At 38.1% G+C, this 25,871-nt stretch overlaps 1 protein-coding gene across 1 annotated transcript in view; it reads right to left on the reverse strand.

Moving 5' to 3' along the window:
* Nucleotides 1-25,871, reverse strand: part of FAM162A (family with sequence similarity 162 member A) — a 39,214-nt gene that overhangs the window by 9,029 nt on the left and 4,314 nt on the right. Inside the window, exons 2-3 of the mRNA XM_036745796.1 lie at nt 9,805-9,936; nt 6,185-6,293 (exon numbers count right to left, since the gene is read on the reverse strand). Coding sequence (XP_036601691.1) covers nt 6,185-6,293; nt 9,805-9,936 — 241 coding nt within the window. The remainder of the gene's footprint in view (nt 1-6,184; nt 6,294-9,804; nt 9,937-25,871) is intronic.

The raw sequence follows: 25,871 nt of genomic DNA on the forward strand, positions 1-25,871 counted from the left end.
CAGAAAGACATGCATACACACAGAGAGTTAAAATAAGAGACTTGAACAAAATCTATTAAGCTTCAGCTGAAGTAAAAAAGGCAAGGATAGCAATCATGATCTCAGACAAAGCAAAAGCAAAAATAAGCCTAATTAAAAGAGATAACCAGAGAAACTACATTTTGCTAAGGTACCATAAACACGAAGTAATATAAAAAAAATTTTGCAGCAAATTTCTCTGATAAAGGCATCTCTCAACTGGGTCAAATTTATAAAAATAAGAGCCATTCCCCAATTGATAAATGGTCAAGGGATATAAACAGGCAGTTTTCAGAAGAAGTCATATGAAAAAATAGTCATGAAAAAAAGTCTTATGAAAAAATGCTTAAATCACTACTGATTAGAGAAATGCAAATTAAAACAAATCTGAAGTACCACCTCACACATATCAGAAATGACAAATGCTAGAGGGGATGTGGGAAAACAGGTACAGTAATGAACTGCTGGTGGAGTTATGAATTGGTCCAGCCATTCTGGAGAGAAATTCGGAACTATGCCCAAAGGGCTAAAACTGTGCATACACTTTGATCCAGGATACCACTACCAGGTCTATATCCCAAAGATAAAGTAAAAGAACTTATATGTATAAAAATATTTATAGCAGCTCTTTCTGTGGTAGCAAAGAATTAGAAACTGAGGAGATGTTCATCAATTGGGGAACAGCTGAACAAATTATGGTTTATCATTATTATGGAACACTACTGTGCTGTAAGAAATGACAAGGGGGATGATTTTGGAAAAACTTGGAAAGACGAACAGATGCAAAATAAATGAATAGAACCAGGAGATCATCGGATACAGCACTACTGTAATGATGATCAACTATGAAAGACTTAGCTACTCTGATCAATACAATGATGCAAGATAATTCAGAAGGACCTCATGATGAAAACTGCTATCCATTCCAAAGAGAGGACTGATGAATTCTGAGTGCAAATTGAAGTGTAATTTTCTCATTTTCTTTATTTTTCTTGCTTTTTGTGGGCTAATATGGAAATACGTTTTGCATGATTTCACATATATAATGGGTATCATATTGCTTGCCTTCTCAGTTGACGAGAGAGGGTCTGGAGGGGAAACAGAATTGGAATGCAAACGTTAAAAAAAAAGCTCTCAAAAAAATTTTTTTAAAAGAAAGAAGCGTGGTCCCTAACAGTTAATTAACTTTTCCCTAAACCAAGTAAGCTAGTGAGACAGCCTGGAACAAGAACAGATGATGTTCCCAAGTCTAGAGAGTACCAGTTGCCTAAAAGTGAAAATTTCAGACACTGTCAAAAGTTTTGGCAATGCTCAGGGCTTTTTCTTCCAGAAATGAGAATCAGAAGCTGTGAGAATGGATCAGTTTGCTAGTACCTGTATGTTGCTCGCAAAATGTGTTCCAATGGAGGAAAAACATCTGATTTTTTTCCCATCACATTTGAGAAATAAGCAAGATTCAATGAGATGGATGCACTAATTTTCTAGCAAAAAGCAGTGTGTTATTTATCATACATGGCATGTAGCAGAGGTCAGTTAACTGGCCACAACAGAAAAAGGAGCTGAAAAACTTATTTAGGAAAATAAGTTCTGGTAGGCGAACCTGGCCACTTGAAAGAAGGATTAGGGAATGTCAAACAGAGATACTTAAGACTTTTTGTCGGTCAAACAGGTCAATTCTGATTATTTTATAATGACTGCATATATCCACATAAAAGGTGTATTAAAATAGACACTCTCAGAGAATGTTGCAATCTAAGCAAAGGACATTAGGAAACCCCAAAGGCTAAATCCACTCTATTTAAGAATGAATCATAGGAGAGTAGGATTTAAAACTGAAAGGGACTTTCTAAATAATTCGGTCCAGGGGCTCTTAACCAAGGGTACACGATCCCCCAACGAATCTGTGGATAGATTTCTGGAGAGTATGTAGACTTGGATGGGGAAAAAAAAATTTATCTTTATTTTCATGAACCTTTGGTTTCTTTTGTAATCTTATGTATTTTATGCATTTAAAAACATTATTCAGAAAAGGGGTCCATAGGTTTCACCAAGCTACCATGGGGGTCAAGGACACAAAAATTTTTTTTAAAATATGATATAGCAGAATGCCCCTATTAAATTAGATTTGGTTGCTTTTTTTCTTTTGTTTTATTGATGGTTTAATTTTTAAATGACATTCGTTTCTAAGTATATCTCTCCCTTCAGTCACAACCTGAGCCTTCCCTTGTGCCAAGGATTTTTTTTTTTAAATAAAATAAAGTTCAGTAACATCAATATGAAACATTGATCTGGTCTGACAGAATATGCAACACTCTATACTCAGTTACCCACATTTCAATGAAAGGTGGGAGGTACATTTTCTCAGCTCTTTTCTGGGGCAAAGCCTAGTCAATACAATTACACAGTTCAGTTTAATTTTGTTTTTTTTTAATATACATTGTTGTATATATTACTTATCTAACTTTGCTTACTTTATTTTTGCATTATTTGAAAAAAATCTTTCCCTACTCTCTAAATTCTTCATATTTGTTTCTTTTTTGTAAATAATATTTTTTTTTCCAATTACATGTAAAGATGGTTTTCAACATTCATTTTTTATAAAATTTTGAGTTCAAAATGTTTTCTCCCTCTTTCCCTTCCCATCTGACCTCCCCAAGATGGCAAGAAGTCTGATACAGGTTATACACATGCAATCATGTAAACATTCCCACATTAGTCATGCTGTGAAAGAAGAAACAGAACAAAAAGGAAAAGCCACAAAAACAAAAAAAAAAGTGAAAATAGTATGCTTTGATTTTCATTCAGACTCCATAGTTCTTTCTTTGGATGTGGATAGCATTTTCCATTATGAGTCTTTTGGAATTGTATTGGATTGTTGTGTTGCTGAGAAGATCTAAGTCAGTCTTAGTTGATTATCCCACAATGTTGCTGTTACTGCGTACAATGATCTCCTGGTCCTGCTCATTTCACTCATCATCATGTAAGTCTTTCCATGTTTTTTCTGGAATCTACCTGCTCATCATTTCTTACATCACAATAGTATTCAATGGAATACCATAATGCAATGACATTCATATACCACAGCTTGTTCACCTATTCCCCAACTGATGGGCATCCTGGCCACCAAAAAGAGCTGCTATAAATATTTTTGTACATGTGGATCCTTTTCCCTTTTTTATGATCTCTCTGGGATACAGACCTAGTAGTGGTATTGCTGGATCAAAGAGAATGCAGAGTTTGATTACCCTTTCAGTATAGTTCCAAATTGCTCTCCAGAATGGCTGGATCAGTTCACAACTTCACCAACAATGCGTTGGTTTTCCAATTTTCCCACATCTCCTCCAACATTTATCATTTTCCCTTTCTGTCATGTTAGCCAATCTGATAGGTGTTAGCGGTACCTCAGAGTTGTTTCGATTTGCATTTTTTTCATATGACTACAGATAGCTTTAATTTCTTCATCTGAAAACTGCCTGTTCATATCCTTTGACCAGTAATCAACTGGGAAATGCCTTGTATTCTTATAAATTTGACTCATTTCTCTACATATTTATATATTTTGGAAATGTAGTCTTTATCAGAGATACTGGCTGTAAAAACTGTTTCCTAGCTTTCTGCTTCCCTTCTAATCTTGGTTAGGTTGGGTTTGTTTGTGCAAAACCTTTTTAATTTAATGTAATCAAGTGTCCATTTTGCATTTCATAATGTTTTCTATCTCTTGTTTGGTCATAAATTCTTCCTTTCTCCATAGATTTCACACAGGTAAACTATTCCTTGCTCTCCTAATTTGCTAACGGTATCACCTTTTACGTTTAAATCATGCATCCATTTTGACCTTATCTTGGTATATGGTGTAAGATGTTGGTCTATGCCTAGTTTCTGCCATACTGTTTTCCAGTTTTCCCAGCAGTTTTTGTCAAATAGTGAGTTCTAATCCCATAAACTGGAGTCTTTGGATGATCATACAGTAGATTACTATAGTCATTGACTACTGTGTCTTGTGTACCTAACCTATTCCACCGATCCACCACTCTATTTCTTAGCCAGTACCAAGTAGTTTTGATGATTGCTACTTTGTAATATTTTTAGATCTGCTATGGCTAGGTCATGTTCCCTTGTTTCTTTTTCATTAATTCCCTTGATATTCTGGACCTTTTGTTCTTCTAGATGAATTTTGTTATGATTTTTTCTAGTTCTACAAAATAATTTTGGTAGTTTGGTATGGCACTAAATAAGTAAATTAATTTAGGTAGAATTGTCATTTTTATTATATTAGCTTGGTCTACCCATGAGCAATTGATATTTTTCCAATTGTTTAGATCTGACTTTATTTGTGTGAAAAACATTTTGTAATTGTGTTCAGAAAGTTCCTGGGCTCGTCTTGGCAGGCAGACTCCCAAATACTTTATATTGTCTACAGTTATTTTAAATGGTATTTCTCTATCTCTTGCTGCTGGGCTTTGTTGGTAATACATAAAAATGCTGATGATTTATATGGGTTTATGGGTTTGTTTTACATCCTGCAACTTTGCTGAAGTTGTTAATTATTTCAAGTAGTTATTTAGTTGATTCTCTGGGATTCTCTAAGTATACCATCAAATCATCTGAAGAGAGTGAGATAGTTTTGTTTCCTCATTGTTTATTCTAATTCCTTCAATTTCTTTTTCTTCTCTTATTGCTAAAGCTAGCATTTCTCGTACAATATTGAGTAATAGTGGTGATAATGGACATCCTTGTTTCACCCCTGATATTATGGGAAGGCTTTTAGCTTACCCCCATTACAGATAATCACATTTGTTTCCTATACTATATTCTTTATTGATATAACTCAATTTGTTTAGCCATTTCTTTATCAACATAGCCCCATTATTTTATAAAAGGGAGACTACAAATTGACAAATATTTAGCAAATACTTTCTACCTGATCAGAACTGTGCTAGGCTTTATGAAAGTTTAAAAGGTTAATATTTCCCAGTTCAGATGGCTGCCTGAATGGAGGCTGACTACCCAGCTCCCATGTACCCAACAAATATATGTACCAGACTGAATAATTACCAAGAATCCTATTAGAAACTACATTGAAAAAAAAAAAAAAATAAAAAAAAAAAGAAACTACAGTGACTTCATCCACTTTAGAACTGTACAAAAAGCTAGCCATAAGCATATGAGTAAGAGGAAAGGGGATGGCAACAAAGCCAGAACCACTGTAAGCAACCAGGACAGTGATCTCCTAGAGATGGGACAGGGACATTTCTATGGTCCTGATGAAAGGTAGTCTCACAGAAAAAGCCCTGAAACTTCAGCCTTAGCTCCCAACCCCTCCCCCCGAAAAAAAAGTCAGTTAAGCCCTGTAATCCTGTTTTATTGTCTATAAAATGAAAATAATATTTCTTTTACCTACTTTAGAGTTGTGAGAGTCATCTAAGATAATGTAAAAGTACATTTAAAAAAATGAGACGTGCCATATACATGAAAGGTCTGTTTGTTTTAAAAACAAAGAAACCACCTCTTTGGGCCTGGAGGAGACGTACACAAAATTATTTATCAAAGGAGTGGCATAAGGAAGCTAGAACTCAGGTCTTCTCACTCCCAGTGGTCCTCTGTACCAAATCAAGTAATTCATCTGAGTCTTCACTGACTAGAGTTAAGTAACTCTGGCAAACCAAAGAAACTGGCCTGATGGTGCGTCATAATTTCACTGAACTTCCATTTCCTCACATGTAAAATGGGTAAATAATATTTGCACGGTTTGCCTCACAAAGTTGTTGTGAGAAATGTGCCTTATAAACTGTAAAGCACTAAATAAATGAGAACTGTTATTATAAAAACTCACTAGGAATGACTACAAGAGATGGGGGAGAGAAGAGGCAGAGAAGGTTAACAGAAGAAAAGACATAAAAATACCAGAACTCCAATTCTACCATAAGATTGTCTCTGTAAGACTCATGAGGCACTTGGTTAGATACCTATGCCTCAGAACATGGTTTAGTACTGAGGCCAGCGGCTCTGTGCTTCTGTTTTAGTCCCCTCATACCAACATAAGCAAGTATTCAAGTGTTTGATGTGGAGGACACCATGTATACCATGTAGGAAAGAGCACTTGACATACAGCTGGGGTCATGAAGTCTATCTACCACCTTTTTAAAATTCTGAGTTTAGCACTCACGAGATCGTCTCTGGGATTTCATCTTCTCTTTTGAAACGGCCTGACCAGATCATTATCTTCTTTTCCCAGGGAGTAGGCTTGTGTAATGGCACTCTAGATTTATAAACCTCTGTGGAAATACAAGTGAGAAATCTCACATTATTCAGGTTTAAGGCTCTCTAATTTAGTAAAGATGGTGACAAATAAACGCTCAAACAATAATATCAGCTGTGCTTACATATCTTGAAACATATTTTTTCAGAAATGTTAACTTAGAAATGTTCATTAGAAGGAACACTGAGCTACCCCAGAGCTAAGACCTGGTTGGGAAGAATGTCCTAAATAATTCCCTTCTTAATTCCCATTGAAAGAAAAGGCTTATTTACCCAATAAAACATATATATATATACACACACACACACACATATATATATATTACGCATGGGAGAGATAGTAACAGAAAGGGAGCAAGAACAGAAACTCAAGATCACAGCAAATAAACCCAACTTGTATTGCCATTTAACTTTTTATATGTTTCTGTGTTATCTTCCCAACTAGACTGTAAACTCCTCAAAGACAGGGTTGGTGTACTACCATTTTGCTATATCCACCTTAACACCTGGTATAATGCTTTACACTTGACAAGCATCTTATAAACTTGTTGATTTCTTTATCCACGGATTCTGTCAAGAAAGTGGAGCATAAAACTTGACACTTCTTCAACAAACATTTATTAAGTACCTATTGTTTTCAGAGCATGGTATTAGGTGCTACAGGAATACAAAGTTTAGATAAGACTCATCCTTATCATTATGGAATTTATATTCTAGTAGGGGGACCAAACATACACAGACTAACATATATAATACTATATAATAACATACAAGTATATTAAGAAGTACCAAAGCATTATCTTAATGAGGATGAACAAAGGCAGACTTTGAAGAGCAGATCCTTCCAGAATTAAGAATTACATACAAAAAGGATATAATGTAGTCACAGTTCTCATAAAACAGAGAAACTCCCTTACCAGAATCATGCAAAAATTTGCCTATCACATGGAGAATTTTAAGAGTAGTCAACCACAAAAATAATGGTCTTTAATTTGAAAGGACAACACTGCAGCTTCAGTAAGAATGGCTAATTAGATCAGATCCACTGCTTCATCTGGCCCTAAGTTTTCTCTCTGACAGAGGCACTAAAGAATGTTTTGTGGAAGGGAACTGTCCTCTTAGGAATTAACCACAAAATGCTAAAAACAGTCCCTTTAATAACTTATTGTAGATCTAGCATCCTCGTGGGTTACCTAAACCTTTCAACTTCTACTGTCAGCCTAAACCACTTCTGGTGATTAAAAAGCTTTTTTAAGTTTGCCACCTGTTGTGTTAAGAGTATTTCTTTTATATAACCTAAATTCATTCTGTTCTTACCTCCATGGGGCATCCCTGCATCCCGATGTTCAGGATTTAGGGAACAAATCTTTCATAAACTTCATCATCCCCTTCATGAGTTTTTCCACTGATCATACTTTTTTAGGTCAGAGCCCAGAGTTAATATTGCCTACCTTTTTTAGATATTTATTTTTATTGTGCCCTTATCAGATAGCTTCTTCCTCCCTCTGAATAATCTGACTGTTCTACTACAGTTTTTCTCCAGCTCTGTTATGTCTTTTTTCAAGTAGGGCTAAGAGAATTGTCTGTGGCCATCTTGACATGAAGGCACAATGATCTGTACAGGATAGGATAATATCTGTTTTGTCACAGAGCATGGCACATAGCAGGCACTTAATAAATACTTGTTGATCTTTTTCTAATGTCTTTTCAGATGATGTATAGCTGGTGTATTATACTGAGGTGAAAAGCGGACTGTGAAAATTAAATTTAGAATAAGAGAAAAATCCCTGATAGGAGACATTCATTCATTCAACAAACATTTATTAGTCTCCCACTATATGCATGGCTACATAAGAGGCATTATGCAGGAAAATACAAGACATCATCCTGGTACTCTGTAAGGAGCTCATAGTCTAGTTGGAAAGGCAAGCTATATATGCAGACATGAAAAGTTAAAAAAACAACACAATGTCACAAAACATGTGATTCAAAATCAAAGGAGCAAGCTGGACGATGAGTGAGGCAGTTCATAGGAAGGAGAGATCAATACGGGCTGAGATGGTGATGGAAGACTTCACGGAAGTGGTAGGACCTAAGATGCAATTTCAAGTATGGACAAAGATTTGGAAGAAGATGAGGGAGGCATTTAAGATGAAATCAATGGTGTAGGTTTGGGAGCAAATATGCTTCATGCTCTGGCATAGTATTCAATTAGGTTTAACAGGCATTAAGAGTTCTATATGGGCCAGACCTATGATTTCACTGTCACAGGGAAACCTCTGTGGAAGGACTCCCTCTACCAGTACAGATTAGCCATTATTTGGCAATTTCTGGTCTTAGCTGCCTGGGGGTTCTGAGAAATTACTTAACTTGCCCAGGGTTTCACAGATGGTAATGTGCCCAAAGTGGGAACTGAACCCACCAGCAGCACTCTCTTCCCATGGTATCCTCTTCCTCCTCCAAACATCAGAGTGCTACATGAGTTGTTATTCTTATGGTTCTTACTATAAATGCTACAGAAATTCAGAAGACGAAAGAAATTTTAAAAAATGGGAGATCGTGTTTGTGTTTAGATGAATTCAAGCAATTAAGTATAAAAATGGAAGTTAAAATAATATGTTGAGTCTTAAAGTTTGAGCTCTGAGAAGAAGTCAGGGCTTGGAAGCAAGGCTTTTGGAAATCATCTGGGGAAATAACTAAAGTCATAAGAGAATGTGAATTCTTTAAAGGCATTTTTTTAAGGGAATGAAGGACTGAGTTTTAGGAAATAACTTCAAATTAAAGGATGGGAAAAGAAGACAGCAAAGGAAAGAAGAACAGTGATGGAGAGGCGAGGGCTAGATTAATTAATGCCATGAAAAGTCAAGATAGGAAAAAGTTTAAGGAAAGAAGGAATAATCATTATATCAAATGCTACAGAGGTCAGAATAAGAAGGGAGAAAAGGTTGTTGGGAGTCCTCAGAGGACTTTGAGAAAACATCTTCAGTAAAATAGGAAAAACAGATTTCAGGGGGTTAGAGTGAATGGTTCTAAGTGGGGGGAAACAGGTAGAGACCACAAGTTTAAATATTTAGTCTGAGAAAACTTCAATTTAAATAGTTGGTCTAAGGACTAAATTTCATTCAAAAGGTGAATCTTGATTTGGGTTGTAAAGATTTAGATTGGTGAAGAGGTTGAAAGAGGTGACAAAGAACATGAGCAGAGGTAATGAACAAAGAATGTATAAGAGACATGGAGACTGAACTGATCACAATCAAGTTATGAATAGGTAAGACAGAGGGGACCTTGAATGTCAGGCAGGCCGAGGAGGTATATTGCTCTAGTAGTCAGGAAGAACTTGTTTGCTGCTAAGAGAGAGCTGATGGGTTAAGTAGTGTTTTAGATTTAATCTAGTAACAGTGATGAGTCTGAGTAGAAAAGATTAGAAACGAAGAAACTAGCCAGGAGACTGCTGCAAGGCCTAGATCTGTTTGTATGGTACCAGTGGAGTAAAATTTACATTACTCATATAGCCTAATCCAACTTTACCTGAAGTCTGAGATTGTGCTTTTGAATTTTCCTGTGGTTTTGTACAAAATCCTTTCATCATCTTCAAATCTCCTTTTCTGGACAGCCTGAGAGAAGGGAAAACTTCTCTTTCACCTAATCTCAGACAGTTTCCTGGAAAAAGAAGAAAAATGTTTCAGAGAATTAAATTTGGGGCCATCTTCAGAGGAAAACTGCCTGCAGATAGCCATGAGGGATTAAGTAGTAAGACTGTTGAGGCTCAACTTTGACCTGGAAAATAATTCTTATTTATACTTCGAAGTAAAAGCCTTGCTTTGCAGCACTTTGCTTTTCCTTCTCTATTTTAAGTTCACATGGCAGCAGGTGATCAAAAGACTTAATTACCTCCTGAGGAAGGGTCAGATGTTCCTGGTCATGTCCTACATTCTGGAAAAAGCAAGGGCAAAGGGACTAAGATTACAAGGCAATATTTATACTTTCTCAAAGAAAAAAGGAAAAAAAAGGAACAAAGTATAAAGGAAAATTTCCACAGTGACTTAAGGAGTATTATCCTGATTTACTAATGAGGAAAAACTGAAGCCAGTGCTTGTTCTAGGACAAATGAGGCAAGGTGGAGAAGCTATCAGCTTTATAATCAGTCACAAAGACAGTACTGTCATGTATAACAATATCTTCTGGACCTGTGTTGATTTTTAAAAACTTTTTTAAGAAAAATTTTTAAGAAACATTTGACTTTCAGAATTTTTCCATTAAGGCAAAGCTTAGGTGCCCCACTTCCCCAGTCTCAAAGTGTTCTCTTCTTCCTGAGGTTTTCATAAGGAACATGGGAGCTTTCCTTTGTGGACTTAAGGATATTTTGCAAAGCCCTGGTAGTATATAAAACTATAATAGTAATACATTAAAAAGTAATACATAAAGCAGCTAGGTGATACAGTGAATGGAACACCTGGCCTGGAGTCAGGAAGACTCATCTTCTTGAGTTCAAATCTGGCAGCAGACAGTAGCTATATGACCTTGGGCAAGTCACTTAGCCCTGTTTGCCTCAGTTTCCTCATCTGTAAAATGAGCTAGAGAAGGAAATAGCAAACCACTCTAGTATCTTTGCTAATAAATCCCCAAATGGGGTCATGAAGACTAGAACACAACTAACAACAACAAATTATTATTAGATGTATAGATTACAAAGTAATACAGCAACAGGTCATTAATTATGACATGTTTACCTCACATAAAAGAAGGCATAAATGAGGTCTAACTAAATTCTGCTCATGATTTTTAAATGGTAAAACTATTGATCTATTTTGCCGAATTTTTTCTTCTCTCCTTCCTCATTTTCTTTTTCTAAAAGTTCTCTGTTTTATTTAAATATTTTTCTTATACTTCTGTGATTTTTTTTTGGAGGGGGCAAGGCAGGGCAATTGGGGTTAAGTGACTTGCCCAAGGTCACACAGCTAGTAAGTGTGTCAAGTGTCTGAGGACAGATTTGAACTCAGGTCTTTCTGACTCCAGGGTGGGTACTTTACTACACTGCACCACCTACCTGCCCCAAAGTTCTCTGTTTTAAAGGATGGCTCTCAGGGAGGAGGAATGATACAGGGGAAAATCTAGATCATGTAATAACAAAGGTTATCAATAAAATCGATTAAAAAAAGGAATGGTAAACCAATCATAGTTCCCTTCCCACTTTAGAGTTCAGCGGAATTAGACCAATAAACCTAATGTTTTTTTTTTATCTGATTCTGCAATTAGGGAACCCTTTCCAGTAGGTCAATTCAATTGGCCAAAAGGGGTAATTGCTTAAGTGAGAATATAACCTGGAGAGTTTTACAGGCAATGCAAAAGCACAAGGATCGAGGAAATTGGTAGTGGGTTTTGTGCCTTGTAAGCAGATGCTTCCAGTCCACCAGGTTTTCAGAGTGCATAGGACAGTGGGGGGATTTCTACTCAAATGCTTTTTGACCACGTCAGCAGATGATGAAGGCCTACCTCATTAGTATCAGATTTTTCTACGTATATATCTTATCTCCCTTGGTAGACTGTAAACTCCTTATGGTCAGGGACTATCGTTCCCCACCCCTAGTTTCAGTTAAGCAGAAATTGTTACACCAATGGAATCTTGTTTATGAAATATCATTGGGCAAAAATTTTACCTAAAAGACCACGTGAATATTCTAGTAGACCCACTAGATAATAACTAAGAGTTATTTCTAAGCAATGAAGAACAAAAACTCTCGTCATCCCATTTTTCATCTCAGCGTCTGCACCACCCCAAATATGCACCAGTTTGTAGAGGACTAGTGTGGCATAGTAGACACAGCCCTGGTCTTGGAGTCAGAAGACCTAGAGTTCCTTACCAACTCTGCCACTGACTGACTGTGACTTTGGTTGAGTCACTTCCCTTCTGTGAAGCTCAGCAGTTCTCTCACCTGTAAAATGGGAGTATTACTTGCCCTACTTACAGGGCATAAGACTGGTAAGGGTTGAGAGGATTAAATGACAATATCTAGGCCTTAGAAAACAGCAAATGCCTATGTAAATGGAAGCTCCTGTCATCTATAGATTGGAACATCAGTGAACCAGAGCTGGAACATCTCTCCCTTGGAGGCTGTTTCCTTCATTTTCGCTAACCATTTCAGTTGTTTTGTTGATCTACTGGGGGGGACAGCAATAACCTGTTTTTCTGTGATGGGCATATAGGTAGAGAATCTAGCTAAATTATCTGTGATTATTTACTTTTTGCCTTTGTATCTTCAATGCCTATGTAGGAACAATGCTGCTTGCAGCTGCTGTGGAGGTGTAAGGCCAATAACACCAGCAGACAGGAGGGCTGCTATCACAGGTTCTTTGATCTGCTTTTCTAAGGAAAGCAACTTTATGGGGTTTACAATTGCACTTTAATTAAACATACATACATCATTCACTTAGTTCAGGGGAAAAGTCAGTACCCTGAACTTCAGAGAAAACACAAACAGAAATACAAGTGGAACAGGGCTTCTAACTGTCCATAGCAATACATACATAGTTACCAGAGAGAGAAGCACCAACATCTGGGTTTTCAAAGCCAGAAGGGCTCCTTAATGGCTACCCAGAATCTCCCCTCTCCAAATCACACGAACACTCTTCCAATGAGGGAGCCCCCCCAGCAAAATGCTAACCTCTGAGCATATATATATATATATATGTGTGTGTGTGTGTGTGTGTATGAACGTATATATGTGTGTGGGGGGTGGGGTGGGGTTCATGAACTGAAAAGGGGAAATTGACTGACCAAGGCTGCCTTTAAAATTATACATACTTTGATTACCTCACTGAGTACTTAATTTTAACTAAAACAGAAGGTAATCCCAGATGACCCACTCCCTTTCTGAAGCACTGGCAAAACACTCTAAAACTACCTCCTCTCCAACCAGGCATACTGTAGTCTCTCCCCATCTAGAAGGCCCCCAAGAGAGGACAGAGCAATCCCAAGGCAGAAACAATGCACAGAAATAACCCTAGGAAATTCAAGATAAAGGAAAGGGTTCTTTTTCCCTTATCACATACCTGAGTAAATAAAATTCCTATTCTCCAACTTGTCTCTTGGCTCTCATTAAATGACCAATGGAAGTGCGATAGCAAAAGAAGGGAAAAGGTCCGAGAGAGAGCTATAACCTCTTCCTTCTCTATGGCCACCTAGGCTAAAGGTGGAAACATCTTCCTTTAAGGAAAAGGGATGGTAAAAAGGGATTAGAATTTCAAGGCGTTGACCTTGGGGACCCACCCACCTCAATGGAGCACTCAGGATAGAAAGTTTACTGAGAGGTAGCCTGAATTGCTATGTTTGAACTCTGTATCATATTGACTTAAGCTAAAATGGCATATTTATTACAGCACTTCGGTTTGTACAGTGTTGACCCAGGCTCACCTTTCTTTTCTCCTGTATACTCTGAGATCCTCCTCCAGCTGCTGTAGAGATTTCCCCATAGTCCTGGCACCTCCAAATGTCATAAATAGCAAGACACCTGACACCCAATGGGTCCCTTCCTAAAATCTATTTCTCAATCTCCAAAATGTTTTAAATTTTATTAAGGATAGTTAACATCCCAAAGAAACTCAGTGACAACACAAAGTTGCAAGTATTATTAGGGAAATGGGGGTGTTGATTAGTTCAAAAAAAAATTAAGTACAAATTAAATAATACTATCTTAGGTGGCTGTCTTACATTTCCTTTCGCATAGCCTATGGTCCATGAAACTGTTGTAAAGGGCCCTCATTAAATGATTCAGTACAATAAGTACACACATTTACTGGAAACAATATGGCTCACACATAAACACCTCACTATTTTTCAAATGTACATACTGTTATGCATAGTGAAACAAATACATTTAGAAGTATTATTGAATTCATAGTAGATTGTCATTGTTATGTATTTTCTCTAATATACTAAAAGCACAACTACTATGATGATGGAGACCTACAAACATAAACGGTAGGGAACCACTGGTACAGCTGAAAAGAACAGTGGATTTGAAGTCAGAAGACCTGGTTTGAATCCTAGCTCCTAGGAGATACTTACTGTTTATATAGACACAGACATGGTAACAGCCTCTAGTAGTTAACCTGAAAGTCTCAGAATTGTTGCAAGAACTTTCTATGAATCCACATTTTCTTAGTCAATAGATACTTATTGTACAATTACAATAATGGGAAGGTCTACAAAGTTTTTGAGCACTAAATGGGGTCCTCATCCTGGACTAGGTGGGAATTACTAGACTACCTGATCTCTGAAGTCTCTTCTTTCACTTCTACATCTATGATTCTATGACCTATAGCCTATAAACTAGAGAAAGGGCTATGTATAATTCTACATGTCACTACTGTCTGTGAAAGCCTTGTCAATCAGATTTACCAATCGCACTTTCCCCCAAGGTCATTTTTAAAAAAATAACTTCAGTTTAGATTTGTTTTGGAGGATACTGGAAGTGGATATTGAAAGTTTTCATTTCTAAACCTTTCTGGTCAGTAACATGAACCAAATCATAACTCACACAAAAGAAATAGAAGCAAATTTAATTAGCTTAGATATGTAATTCATTCATCTTTTGATGCTGCTAGCGGAAGTTGGCAAGGTTCAGACAGAGGAATCATATCCAAAAAGGACAGCAGAAAGGAAAGAGGAAAATGTGTTGGGGCGGGTGGGGGGGGCAAGGTGGGGATAGGGGTAGGGGTGGAGCCTGTGAATATGTGAAAAAAATGAATATGACCCATACAACTCATTTTGAGAAGAGTAAAAACAAAGAATGAGTAACTCACATAAACATGAATTACTGGATCATAATGCCATATATCAAGAGGTAGAAGGCACCATAGAGATCATCTGGTCCAACCTTCTTGTTGAGATAAGAAAACTGAGACCCCAGAGAGGTACAACAACTTGCCTATAGACACACAAGAAATCAAACTTGGCTTGTCACCCCAAATCCATTGATACACTGTGTAACACAGCCTCCTTGTCACAGCTATGCCTATTACACAAGCTTTTCTTACTGAGATCCTAAATTAGATACCAGAGGCTTTCTGAATCTAATTTTTAGAAAAATCACATTCAAATATATAACACTTATATACTTATTACAAAAAAACTCCACTGAAAAACAAAGTGAAATCAACACTAAAGGCCTACATTACAGAAGTAATTTTAGGTTCTATGTAATCATATCAAAAAGAAAATTAATCACTCAACATGATAAAGAAGATTGAAAGGAAATACTAATGATCAGCAATTCTGAATTTGATTTTTTAAAAAAGCCTCAGAAGGACAAAGTTCTTGAGACATTTCAGGTCAAGAATTTTACTTTTGTGAATCACAATAAAAATAGAACCGTTCAACTCCAAGGCTTAATGAAGGTGCATCCATTCCCAGCTTGCACTCACTCCACAGGCCACTCTGCTCTGGGCCTGCTACCTCTTTCTTCCTAATACATTCTAGGGTTCAGAAGAGGCACTGCCAAACATGTCTCTTTCTGCTGTGATTGGGGAAAAGGAGCTAGTCTTGTAGCCAGACTCAACTTTGACCCATCTCCATCAAAATATCCTCGTTGTCTCCAATCCTACCCTACATTTGGTTAAAGTTGGAGAATCTTCTCATAATTCTTCACACTCCCAACCTTGTCCACAATTCAAGTTTGAGATGAATGATCTGCACTCCGGAAGAGATACACATACACATAGAAAGTCTGAGTTGGAAAGGTCCTTAGAGAGTCAATTTAATTCAATAAGCTTGGGTAGGGTCTTGGGCAGGAGTAATTTTATTGGTGTAAGGGTACACACAATGAGGATACCCCCTCTTTCAATTCAATCTGGCAATGGTTCTGTAATTTATAATATTTTTGATGCATAATTTCACATTTAGAAAGAAAAATATTTCTAGGATTGGTACTTTCTTATAGAACTCTTTATTCCTAATATATGGAATGCCAAGGTACCATGGAGAAATGTGGGCAATGCTGATCTAGTTCAATCCATTCATTTAAAGATAAGGAAAATGAGGGTCAGTATGGTTAGACAATTACACATGGACACACACACATGTAGATAAGTGAAAGGCAGTATGGTTTAGTGAAAAGAGGGCCTAGATGACCTGGATTCAAATCCAGCCCCTGGTACACACTGGCTGTATGACCCTGGAAAAGACATTCTCAGTGCTAAGGTTAGACCCCCTCAGGCAACTGACACTGGTAAAACTATTATGGCAGAACAGTTGTAGATCTGCATAAGAGGAGGTGCTTCACTAGCATATTCTCTACACTCATAAAATCACCTGTGAGACCAAAAACACTTGAAATACCTGATCTATTACTTTTCTCCATGGCACAGGGTCAAGAGGCCAAAATCAGTGTGTCGGTCAATAAACATTCATTTAGCGCCTACTCTCTGCTAAGCACTGGGGATACAAAGGCAAAAGCCAGTCCCTGCTCTAAAGGAGCTCACGGTCTAATGGGGAAGATAATACGCAAACATGTACATACGAGGGATATAATGCAGATAATCAACAGAGGGAAGGTACACTTGAATTAAGGGAGATCAGGAAAGGCTTCCTGTAAAAGGTGAGATGTTAGCTGGAACTTAAAGGGAGCCAGAAAAGCCAAGTAGAGATGAAGAGAGAGTATTCCAGGCACAGTCAGGAGATGGGAGTATCTTGTCTGAGGCAGCCAGGAGGCCAGTGTCACTGGGGGAAGAGGATGTGAGGGGGTATAAAGTGTAATCAGACTAGGAAGGGAGGAGGGGCAAGGTATGAATGTGTAACTGACGATTTAATCCTGCAGGTGAGTGTTAGAGAGCCACCACTGCAGTTTACTAAGTTTTTGTGGGATGGGGATGGGGTGTGGGATGGTCAGACCTGTGCTTTCGGAAGATCACTCTGACAGGTGAATGGAGGATGGACTGCAGGGAAACCAACCGGCACCCTACTGCAATAGTTCAAGAATGAGGTGAGGAAGGCCTGAGTGAGAGTGGTGGCAGTGTTAGAGAGAAGAGGGCACATCTGAGAGACATTATGAAGGGCCAAATATACAGACCTTGGCAACAAACTGGAAATGGAAGGTGAGAATGCAGATTTCAGGATGATAGATCAAGAGGTCGGGGAACCCTCCGACGATAGGGCAAGTTTGGAAGGGAAGAGAGGGTTTGGGAGGAAAGAAAATGAGTTCACTTTGGGATATTTTGAGTTTAAGGGGTCTAAGGATTTCCAGTTTGAGATGTGCAATAGGCAGTTGGACGTGAGAGAATGGAAGTTAACAGAGATGCTAGGGCTGGATGAAGCAGATTTAAGAATCATCAGCACAGAAATGATAACTTAATTCATGAGAGTTGATGAGACTGCCAAGTGATATAGCAGAAAAGAAGAGGGCCCAAGACCCAAGAGGGCTCCTGGGGAGCACCCATGATTACTACGCATAACCTGAAGAGAACTAGGAGACAGAAATGTTATGAAAACCTAGAAAAAAAGAGTTTCAAGGAGAGGGTGATCCAGTGTGAAAAGCTGTAGAGAAGTCAAGGATGAGGACTGGAAGGCCAAAGCTACGTTACAGGCTCTCTGGGTGTCATGGAAACTTTTGCGTGTCCCTTTTTGTTAATAAATGCATATTGACTAACTCTCCTAATGTGTTCAAATCACATTTTAACTTTCGAATTCACTAACAGTCTAATTTAATTTCCCATGCTGTTCATTACAATAGAATGGAACTATTTTGAAAGGTTTTGTATTTGTGTCCCTAGCACCTACACGGTGCTTGGTACATAAGAGGCACTTAATGCCTGCTGACTGAAAACTAGGATTTCGCCTCAAGTGTGTGTGTGTGTGTGTGTGTGTGTATACACACACACACACACATTTAACAAACACACACATATATGTAAATACACATTGGAAGGAGTAGGAATTTCTATATATTTTGGTTATCTCCTATGGTGCCTAGCAATGCTAAGCACATAGTAGGCAATCAAATATATGGTGAGGTTAAGTAGGTATATAGATAGGAAAGAGGGAAAATAGAAAATGAGGGAAGGTAGGTGGCTAAGTGGGAAAAAGTAAAAGTGGAAATTAATTAAGTGATAGAATATAAGCAGGAAGCAACTGCCGGATATCAGATATAATAGTACTTCAAAAAATCATATTAAATTCAATGTTTCTATGTAGCAGCTTACTTCTCTGTGACATGTAATCTTCATACTAAGTTATAATGATTTTGGACTGACATTTCACTGGTTCACATTTTGTTTGTAAATTAATGATTGCTCCATGATTGGAAAGAAGCCAGCATAAACTGAGAGTCTAGAGAAAAAAGGAATTAGAGCGTGGGAATCACTGCTCCCAAAAGGAAAAAAAAAAAGGTGAAAAACCACTGGAAAAAAAAATGGAGAACCTATGAGTGGTCCTAGGAGAGAACTGTTCATTACACTCCCATGCATCCATACATAATTCTCTTCTACTCCACAAACAAACAGATGTATACACCCACCAATATATATACTATACTTGAAAGGTCTTGTTTATCTTTCATTTTCAAAGAGGACTATGACATCAGGAAGGTGATGCCATGACTTCCAAGCGAATTGGATTTAAGTGAGGGAGGGCAGTGCAAAGTTACCAGCCTCACTTTCTCCTCTGGAGCCACCTGGGTCCAGTGGTGAGACACAGATCAGGACTGGAGATGGCCCCTACTTGAAAGGTAAATAAAGCTTAGAGGATACTTCACTAGGTGGATTAGATTAATGCAAAATGTAAATGTGTAGTAGAGACTTGTGAACAGACGATACGAGGGAGTTATTTTATACCTATTTACTGCAATGGTCTCTACCATACTCATTTGGAGGTTTTAGAGAATTTACCTTTCCAAAGTGGGTCCCACAGAGGGGTACTACAGAAAGAATCTCATTTTAATAAAGAGGTTTTTCAACATTCATAAGATAATGTATGTTGTTTGGGTAATAAAAAATTCAACCAAATGAAATGCTTCAGAGATGTAGTTATTTACCAGTCTCTATCCAACTGAGGTTAATCCGTGCGAAAAACTTTTATATTTAGAATGAGGTATAACTACACTTAATAAAAAAGTCATCTTAGCCTCAACCTCCTTGTCCTTTTTGTTGAATGGGACAGCATCACTGGTCATCTAGCTGATATTCTCCTTAGGTTTCTCTAACACTGGATCATCCTGCATCTCTTCTGCTCCACTTTTCGCATTTCCTCCTCTTCACCCACACAAATTTAATCAGTGTTCAAAGCCAAAATCAAATCCCGAGCTCTCTTACAAAGCCTTCCGCCACAGCACAAATTAATTTTCTCATGTTCCTACATGGTAGCTAATAGGTTCTCCATTAAAATTGCCGGGAAGTTTTTTCCAGTGGTTTTTCACCTTTCTTTTCCTTTTGGGAAAATGGAGTGATAGTGAATAGTACTGTACTTGGCACCTGAGTTAAAATCCTGCCTTAGACACTAAGGAAGGTCTACATGAAAATCACTTAACCTGTCTCAGTTCTTCAAGTGTAAAAAGGGCAAAGAAAAAAAAACCCACCCCAAAACAAAACAAAACAAACCATTCATTGAGGATCAAATAGAGTATTTGTAAAGTACTATATAAATATTACTATTCAGGGCAGCTAGGTGGCGCAGTGAGTAGAGCACTGGCCCTGGAGTCAGGAGGACCTGAATTCAAATGTGACCTCAGACACTTGACACATGTACTAGCTGTGTGACCTTGGGCAAGTCACTTAACCCCAACTGCCCGGCCAAAAACAAAAATATTACTATACAAAATGAACTCCCACAGTTTTAACCTCATCTCAATATTTCTAGCCATTATACCTCTTCTTCAGAAGGAAGAGATTACAATTACCACCCATATCCCTTCCATATCAGTGGCAGTCCCATTAGCAACAAGAACATTAATTGTTCTACCTAGCAGCTTCTCTAACACCCAGAACAATTGAGTATTAAAATTTTAAGCCCAATTTCTGCAAATTCAAAGTAATTTTATTGTTTTTTTTTTTCCTTCAGGGTCCTGAAAAAGGTAAAGGATCAAGGGAATTTGAATTTTGAACTCTCAGGCTTCAATTTCAATTAATGTCCTTTTTTCATATTGAACCAAGGATCACTACTTTTCCCATCACTTGAATTCATCGGGGAGATGGATTGTTTGTTATCTTCCCCAGATGAGGAAAACACAATTTTGTAAATGTCCAAACTCATTTGGAGTACTTTAATTGTACTTTAAACTATAAGCTAGGAGATTTCTCGGGAAGAATATACAGAACTGAGGCACAGAGAAGTGGTCTGTTCACAGCTGGTAGTTTGGGAAATGATTCAAACTCAGATGTTCCTGACTCCTAGTCTAGTCCACTATACCACCTAACTGTTTACAGTTAGTTACTAACACAGCACGTTAGTGGCAGGTCAGGCACGTCAATACTCTTTCCATTGTGAGCCAATGCTTGCTGGGAAAACTTGAGCAACCAATAGGAAGTACAACAATCTATTAAACCTGTCGCAGAAGTATAAAATATTTTTTCTAACCAGGACTGTATTGGACTAGAGGTTGGAGAATTGATGGCAGTTGGAGGCGGAGGAGGGAGAGAAAGAGAACAGAGAGATTGAGATTGTAGACAGAACAGTGGGGATGAAGAAATGGGAGAGAAGGCATGGATAAGAAAGGCCTGGGTAGAGGGTTTTAGTCACTCTTTCACATGAAGGAACTATTAAATCAACCTCCCTTGCCTCCTATGAAATGAATGCAATGAAAACTCTTCCATAAAACTGACTGAAAGATCTCTGAGTCCTTGGATTTCTTTGGAAGAATATGCTTAATTGCGTGAGATGGGGTTGTTTTCAGGTTTTGCTTCACATGCTGAGGAGAGGAGGTGAATGGAAATCAGTGAGATGTGAGAGAGAGGTTCATTGCTGGTCTCTAGCAATTTCTTCTAGGTAGGAAGACTTTTTATTAAATTATAAATCAATACAACTAAAGCTGCTTAGTAACAATTTACATTTAAATTAATTTCATTCATTAAAAAGCATAAATCATAAATACATCATATTTATTCAAATTCATTTTAGGAAGCATAAAGCATTTCATCCATTAAAAGCATTAACCATCTTTCCCAGGCACTCCCTTTTAGATTCTTTCATCATTTTCATTCACTTTTCTTTCATATAGCTGTAATTTGTATGTATTTGCAGGCAGACTTCTGAAGAGGTTGAGAGGGCACAAGAATTACCAGATATATAATGGGAAGATAACTGCCCGGGAATCGAGATCAGTGTTCAATTCCCAGTCCTGCCATAAATCTTGACCATGGACAAGTCACTTAATCTCTCTGGGTCTCAGTTTCTTCATCTGTAAAATGAGAGGTTGGACTGGCTGATCTCTAAGGATCCTACTAACTCTGGTGTCTTATGACTATGATGAGTGTTGCTGCAGGCTAAGGAGATTCAATTTTTATCTTCTTGTCTATGCAAAGGGAAGCCATCAGTCTTTTTATGTGATGTCAGGACTCCTGCTCTGGGTCCAGAAGCTGAACAGGCCATCTGAAGACAAGGGCTCTGAGAACAAGGAAACAGTCTTCTTGGAAAGCTCAAGTTCTCACCTATCCATTTCAGGGTCTGACCCTACAGAGCTCCTGAGGCTCCTCCTTCTCATTCAACAGAGATTTTCTGTTAACATCTGGTTTTTCCACTAGACACATATCTTAAGTTTCCTGGATTGATGAAGAGAATGGATAACGAAGTCCCTGGAGATCTGGGATTGTCCTAACTAGTCAAGATCCTTTACGGCCATAAAGGACAAGTGTTTGGAGAGTCAAGACCAACTTACTACTTAAGCTGATCATGAAAAAAAGTACTATTTAATGGTTTTATTTATTTATTTAGCAACTTCTCCCTTAGAAATCCTCCTTGATGTTCACAACCTAACCTGATCAAGTCTTCCTTGCAGGGCTGAAACATTAACATTGGATCATCTTAAGTCTTACCTACTTCTGTTCTATTGTGTGACCCATTCTGATGAGACTTCCATTGTGACAAGCCTCCTTGTTTGACATCAACCCTTAGCATCTAGCTTTACTCTACTATTGTGACATGACTAGATTTATTGCCCACAACATGACCACTATTGCTTGAATAACCATGTCTTGCCTGGCACATTCCTATTACTGGGATCTGTGTTCTCTTGTGTTCTGATAACTGCTGACTTTTAGCCTGGATGACTCAAGATCGTACCTACTTGTGTTTCATTACCATGACTTATACTAATATTCTCCCACCTTCCCTATGACTATAAATCTGAATTACCATGAAAGGGAATGACATAATTAAAACAGATTTCATAAGATTACTTTAGTAATAGCACATAGGCTCAAAGGGAGAGGTTATTCCACCCCAAGTAAAGGATAAAGGGCCTAAACTAGGTAGTAGTTGTAGGAATAAAAAGGGATGGAAGTTAGTAAAATTGGAAAGCAAAAAATGGACAGAAGAGCGGTTACTTTTGTGGGATCATCTGGGAATGTAATTACTATTCATAATCTTTTCATGGGAAAATGCTTCAGGAATTCTAAAATTACTCATGCGAACCTTTGGAACACAGCCCATTTCTAAAAACTGGGGACTCCTTGTACTGGAGAAAGTCTGTTAATTAAACAGATTTGATCCACAGAACCAAAATACAAGCCCAGACCACTACATGGCAATCCTTTTTGGATTCCTCACTAATGCCCAAGTTTAATTCCCACAGTTGCTGCAAGCATTTACTCGTATTACTAATGAGATGATTACTATAACTCTTCACTAAGACATCAAGAAATCTGAGACCACCATGAAATTCCCATTCATATTTTTCACCTAAACATAGCCCTATCTTTTTATCTGTTCCCTCATTCTTCCCTCCATAAGTTTAGAGGAAGAAATTTTTCTCCTTTGCTCTAGAAGATCTTTTCCATCTTTCTTTGGATTCACATTCCTTTCAAACTCTATACTAGAAGTCAATTCCACTTAGATGTTGTCTCTTACTAAAAAATCCTTCCTTCTCCAACCTCCCCATTTCTTTCTAACCCTTCAGGCTTGAAAATCTGAATATCTTTTGTCCTTCTCATGAAATATCCAATTAAAAAAAAAAACCTGGTAAGATTCTTCCTTCACAATGTCTTTAAGATTTCTCCCCCTTCTAGCATTTCAATAGGTCCACTGCTCTGGTCTGAGCCCCTGTGACTTCATGTCTGCATTATTCTAATATCCTAGCTGTCCATCTTTAGTCTCTTTCCATTCCAATTCATCTTGCACAAAGCCATCAGGTTAATATATCAAATGTATTTCTGTTATCATTTCTCCTGTTTAAAAAAAACCAAAACATCCCCATACTACCAAACCAACTAAGTGAAAATTCTGTCTGGCATTTAGGGATCTCTATCAACTGGCCTCACATTAATTGTCCAACCCTGCTGCCCACTTAACAACCTAGGATTTCTGTTTTAACTCCCCAGTCTCCTTTACCATTCCCCTCACACATTGTACTCATACATGCATTTGCTTATCCTTCACACTTCTGCCTAGAATTGCTCTCCAATCTGACATTTTCAAGGATCTGTCATCTCACTGGTGTGGGTATCGGTAGGTCCTCTACCAGTCAGCCGTCAGCTAGGCATTTATTAAGCACCTACGTGCCAGGTACTTTGCTAAGTGCTGGAAATAGAAAGGAAAACACAGCACATCACGACAAAGTGCTCATTCCTGTCATTTTTATTTGCCTGCTCTACAGTGAAGAGTCTTTCTGAACTCAGATTTGACTGCAGGTCTTCCTGATGCTAGAGTCTAGTGCTCTATTTACTAGCTCCCTCTAGGTGGCATGGGGTAGTTGGAAAGTAGTCCTTCAAATAACAGGTTTATTACCAGGACTTTACAACGTGGCAGAACCTGCTAGTTTGTGCTCTCGTGGAATAGCTTTTGAAAACTTCTATACCATCTCATTATCTCAAGATCCAAATCAAATCCTAATCTCTTCCAAGAAGCTGTACCATATTAATCCTAGTTTACAAAGATCTTCTCCTCCCCCGAATGTCTATAGTACTTAATAATTTCTACTATAATCTACCATTTGGTACAATGGAAAGTAAATAGGTGCTGAAGCCAGAGGACCCCAAGCTGAAATACTGCCTCTGATGATTATGCCTCTATGGGCTTAGACAGGTCACTGAACCTTCTTGGACCTCAGTTTCCTCATCTGTGAAATGAGAAGCCTGGACTAGGTGAACACTGAGGTCCCTCCGGGCTCTAGGTGATGCTGATGAATATAACTTTCAGTAGTTTCATATATTTATTTTGCCCCCAAAATACTAATGGCCTTGACAAGCCATTTCAGCAGCAATGGGCTGAAGCAGGGTGATAAGGAAAGGAAAGAGGATAGAGAAGTGAAAATAGGCTTAATCCTGAGGTCAGTCAACAAACATTTATTAAGCACCTACTATGTAGCAGGCATTGTGTTAAATGCTAAGAATTACAAAGAAAGGCACAAAACAGTTATCTAACGAGGGTTGGGGGGAAAACAACTGCAAACAACTACGTACAAATATGCATAAGGTAAATTGGAATTAATCAACTGAGAGAAGGCACTCAATTTAAATGGGGGGTTGGGGGGAGAGAGGTAGGTTGGGAGAGGCTTCATGTAGAAGGTGGGATTTTCACCAGGACTCAAAGGAAGCCAAGAGGCAGAGATGAGGAGGTTTTTTAAGCAGAAACAAACAAAAGTGAGGACAGCATTGTCATAATAGAGAGATCACTGAATGAAAGCCTGGAGACCCAGGTTTAGTTCTAGCCTTGCCCTGCCACTAACTGGCTATGTGAATCCATGTGACCCATTACCTCTCCAGGCTGAGGTTTCTTAATCTGTAAATCAAGGGGCTTGAACTAGACCATTTTTAAGGTTCCTTCAGATTCTATTATCTGGACTGAAGCTGACAAACCCCCACCTATTCCATGAATGATACAGAAATGAAAGGTAACGTTTCAGATGGTGCTAACAAGTTGAACAATGTAATCAGTGAAGTAACATTTCTGGTATCTTAAAGGCAAAGGACCTCATGTCCCCATCTTCCCCAGAATTAATGTATAGCACACATACAATAGAATAAATGTTTACTGAATGCTGGATAAATGAATCCTTGAAGAAAGCTGCTTAATCTTTTGACGATTAATGTTGTAGAAAGACAGCAGGTCTCACGCAGCTGCATATCCTCCACTTCAACTCAGAAAGTATCAAATCCTGAAATTCAAGTGGACATCAGAGCCCTTTTGGAGACAGTAAATGAAAGGATAGGATATCTCCTGAGGTCAATACGTGTTTTAACTTTATGTTATCTGTAGTATTAGGATCACAGAGCTAAAGTAGGAAGGAATCTCAGAGGCCATCTACTTCAACCTCCTCATTTTACAGATGAAGAAACTGAGACCCAGGAAAGTAAGTGATAATGGCTCAGCCTCACACAGCCAGCAAGCTTCATGGGAAGAATGCAGGCCAGGTCCCCTGACTGGAGAGCTAGTACTACACTAAGATTTCTCCCAT

This window comes from Trichosurus vulpecula, chromosome 2 (genome assembly GCF_011100635.1).
Source record: "Trichosurus vulpecula isolate mTriVul1 chromosome 2, mTriVul1.pri, whole genome shotgun sequence".
In the NCBI taxonomy this organism is placed as follows: Eukaryota; Metazoa; Chordata; class Mammalia; order Diprotodontia; family Phalangeridae; genus Trichosurus; species Trichosurus vulpecula.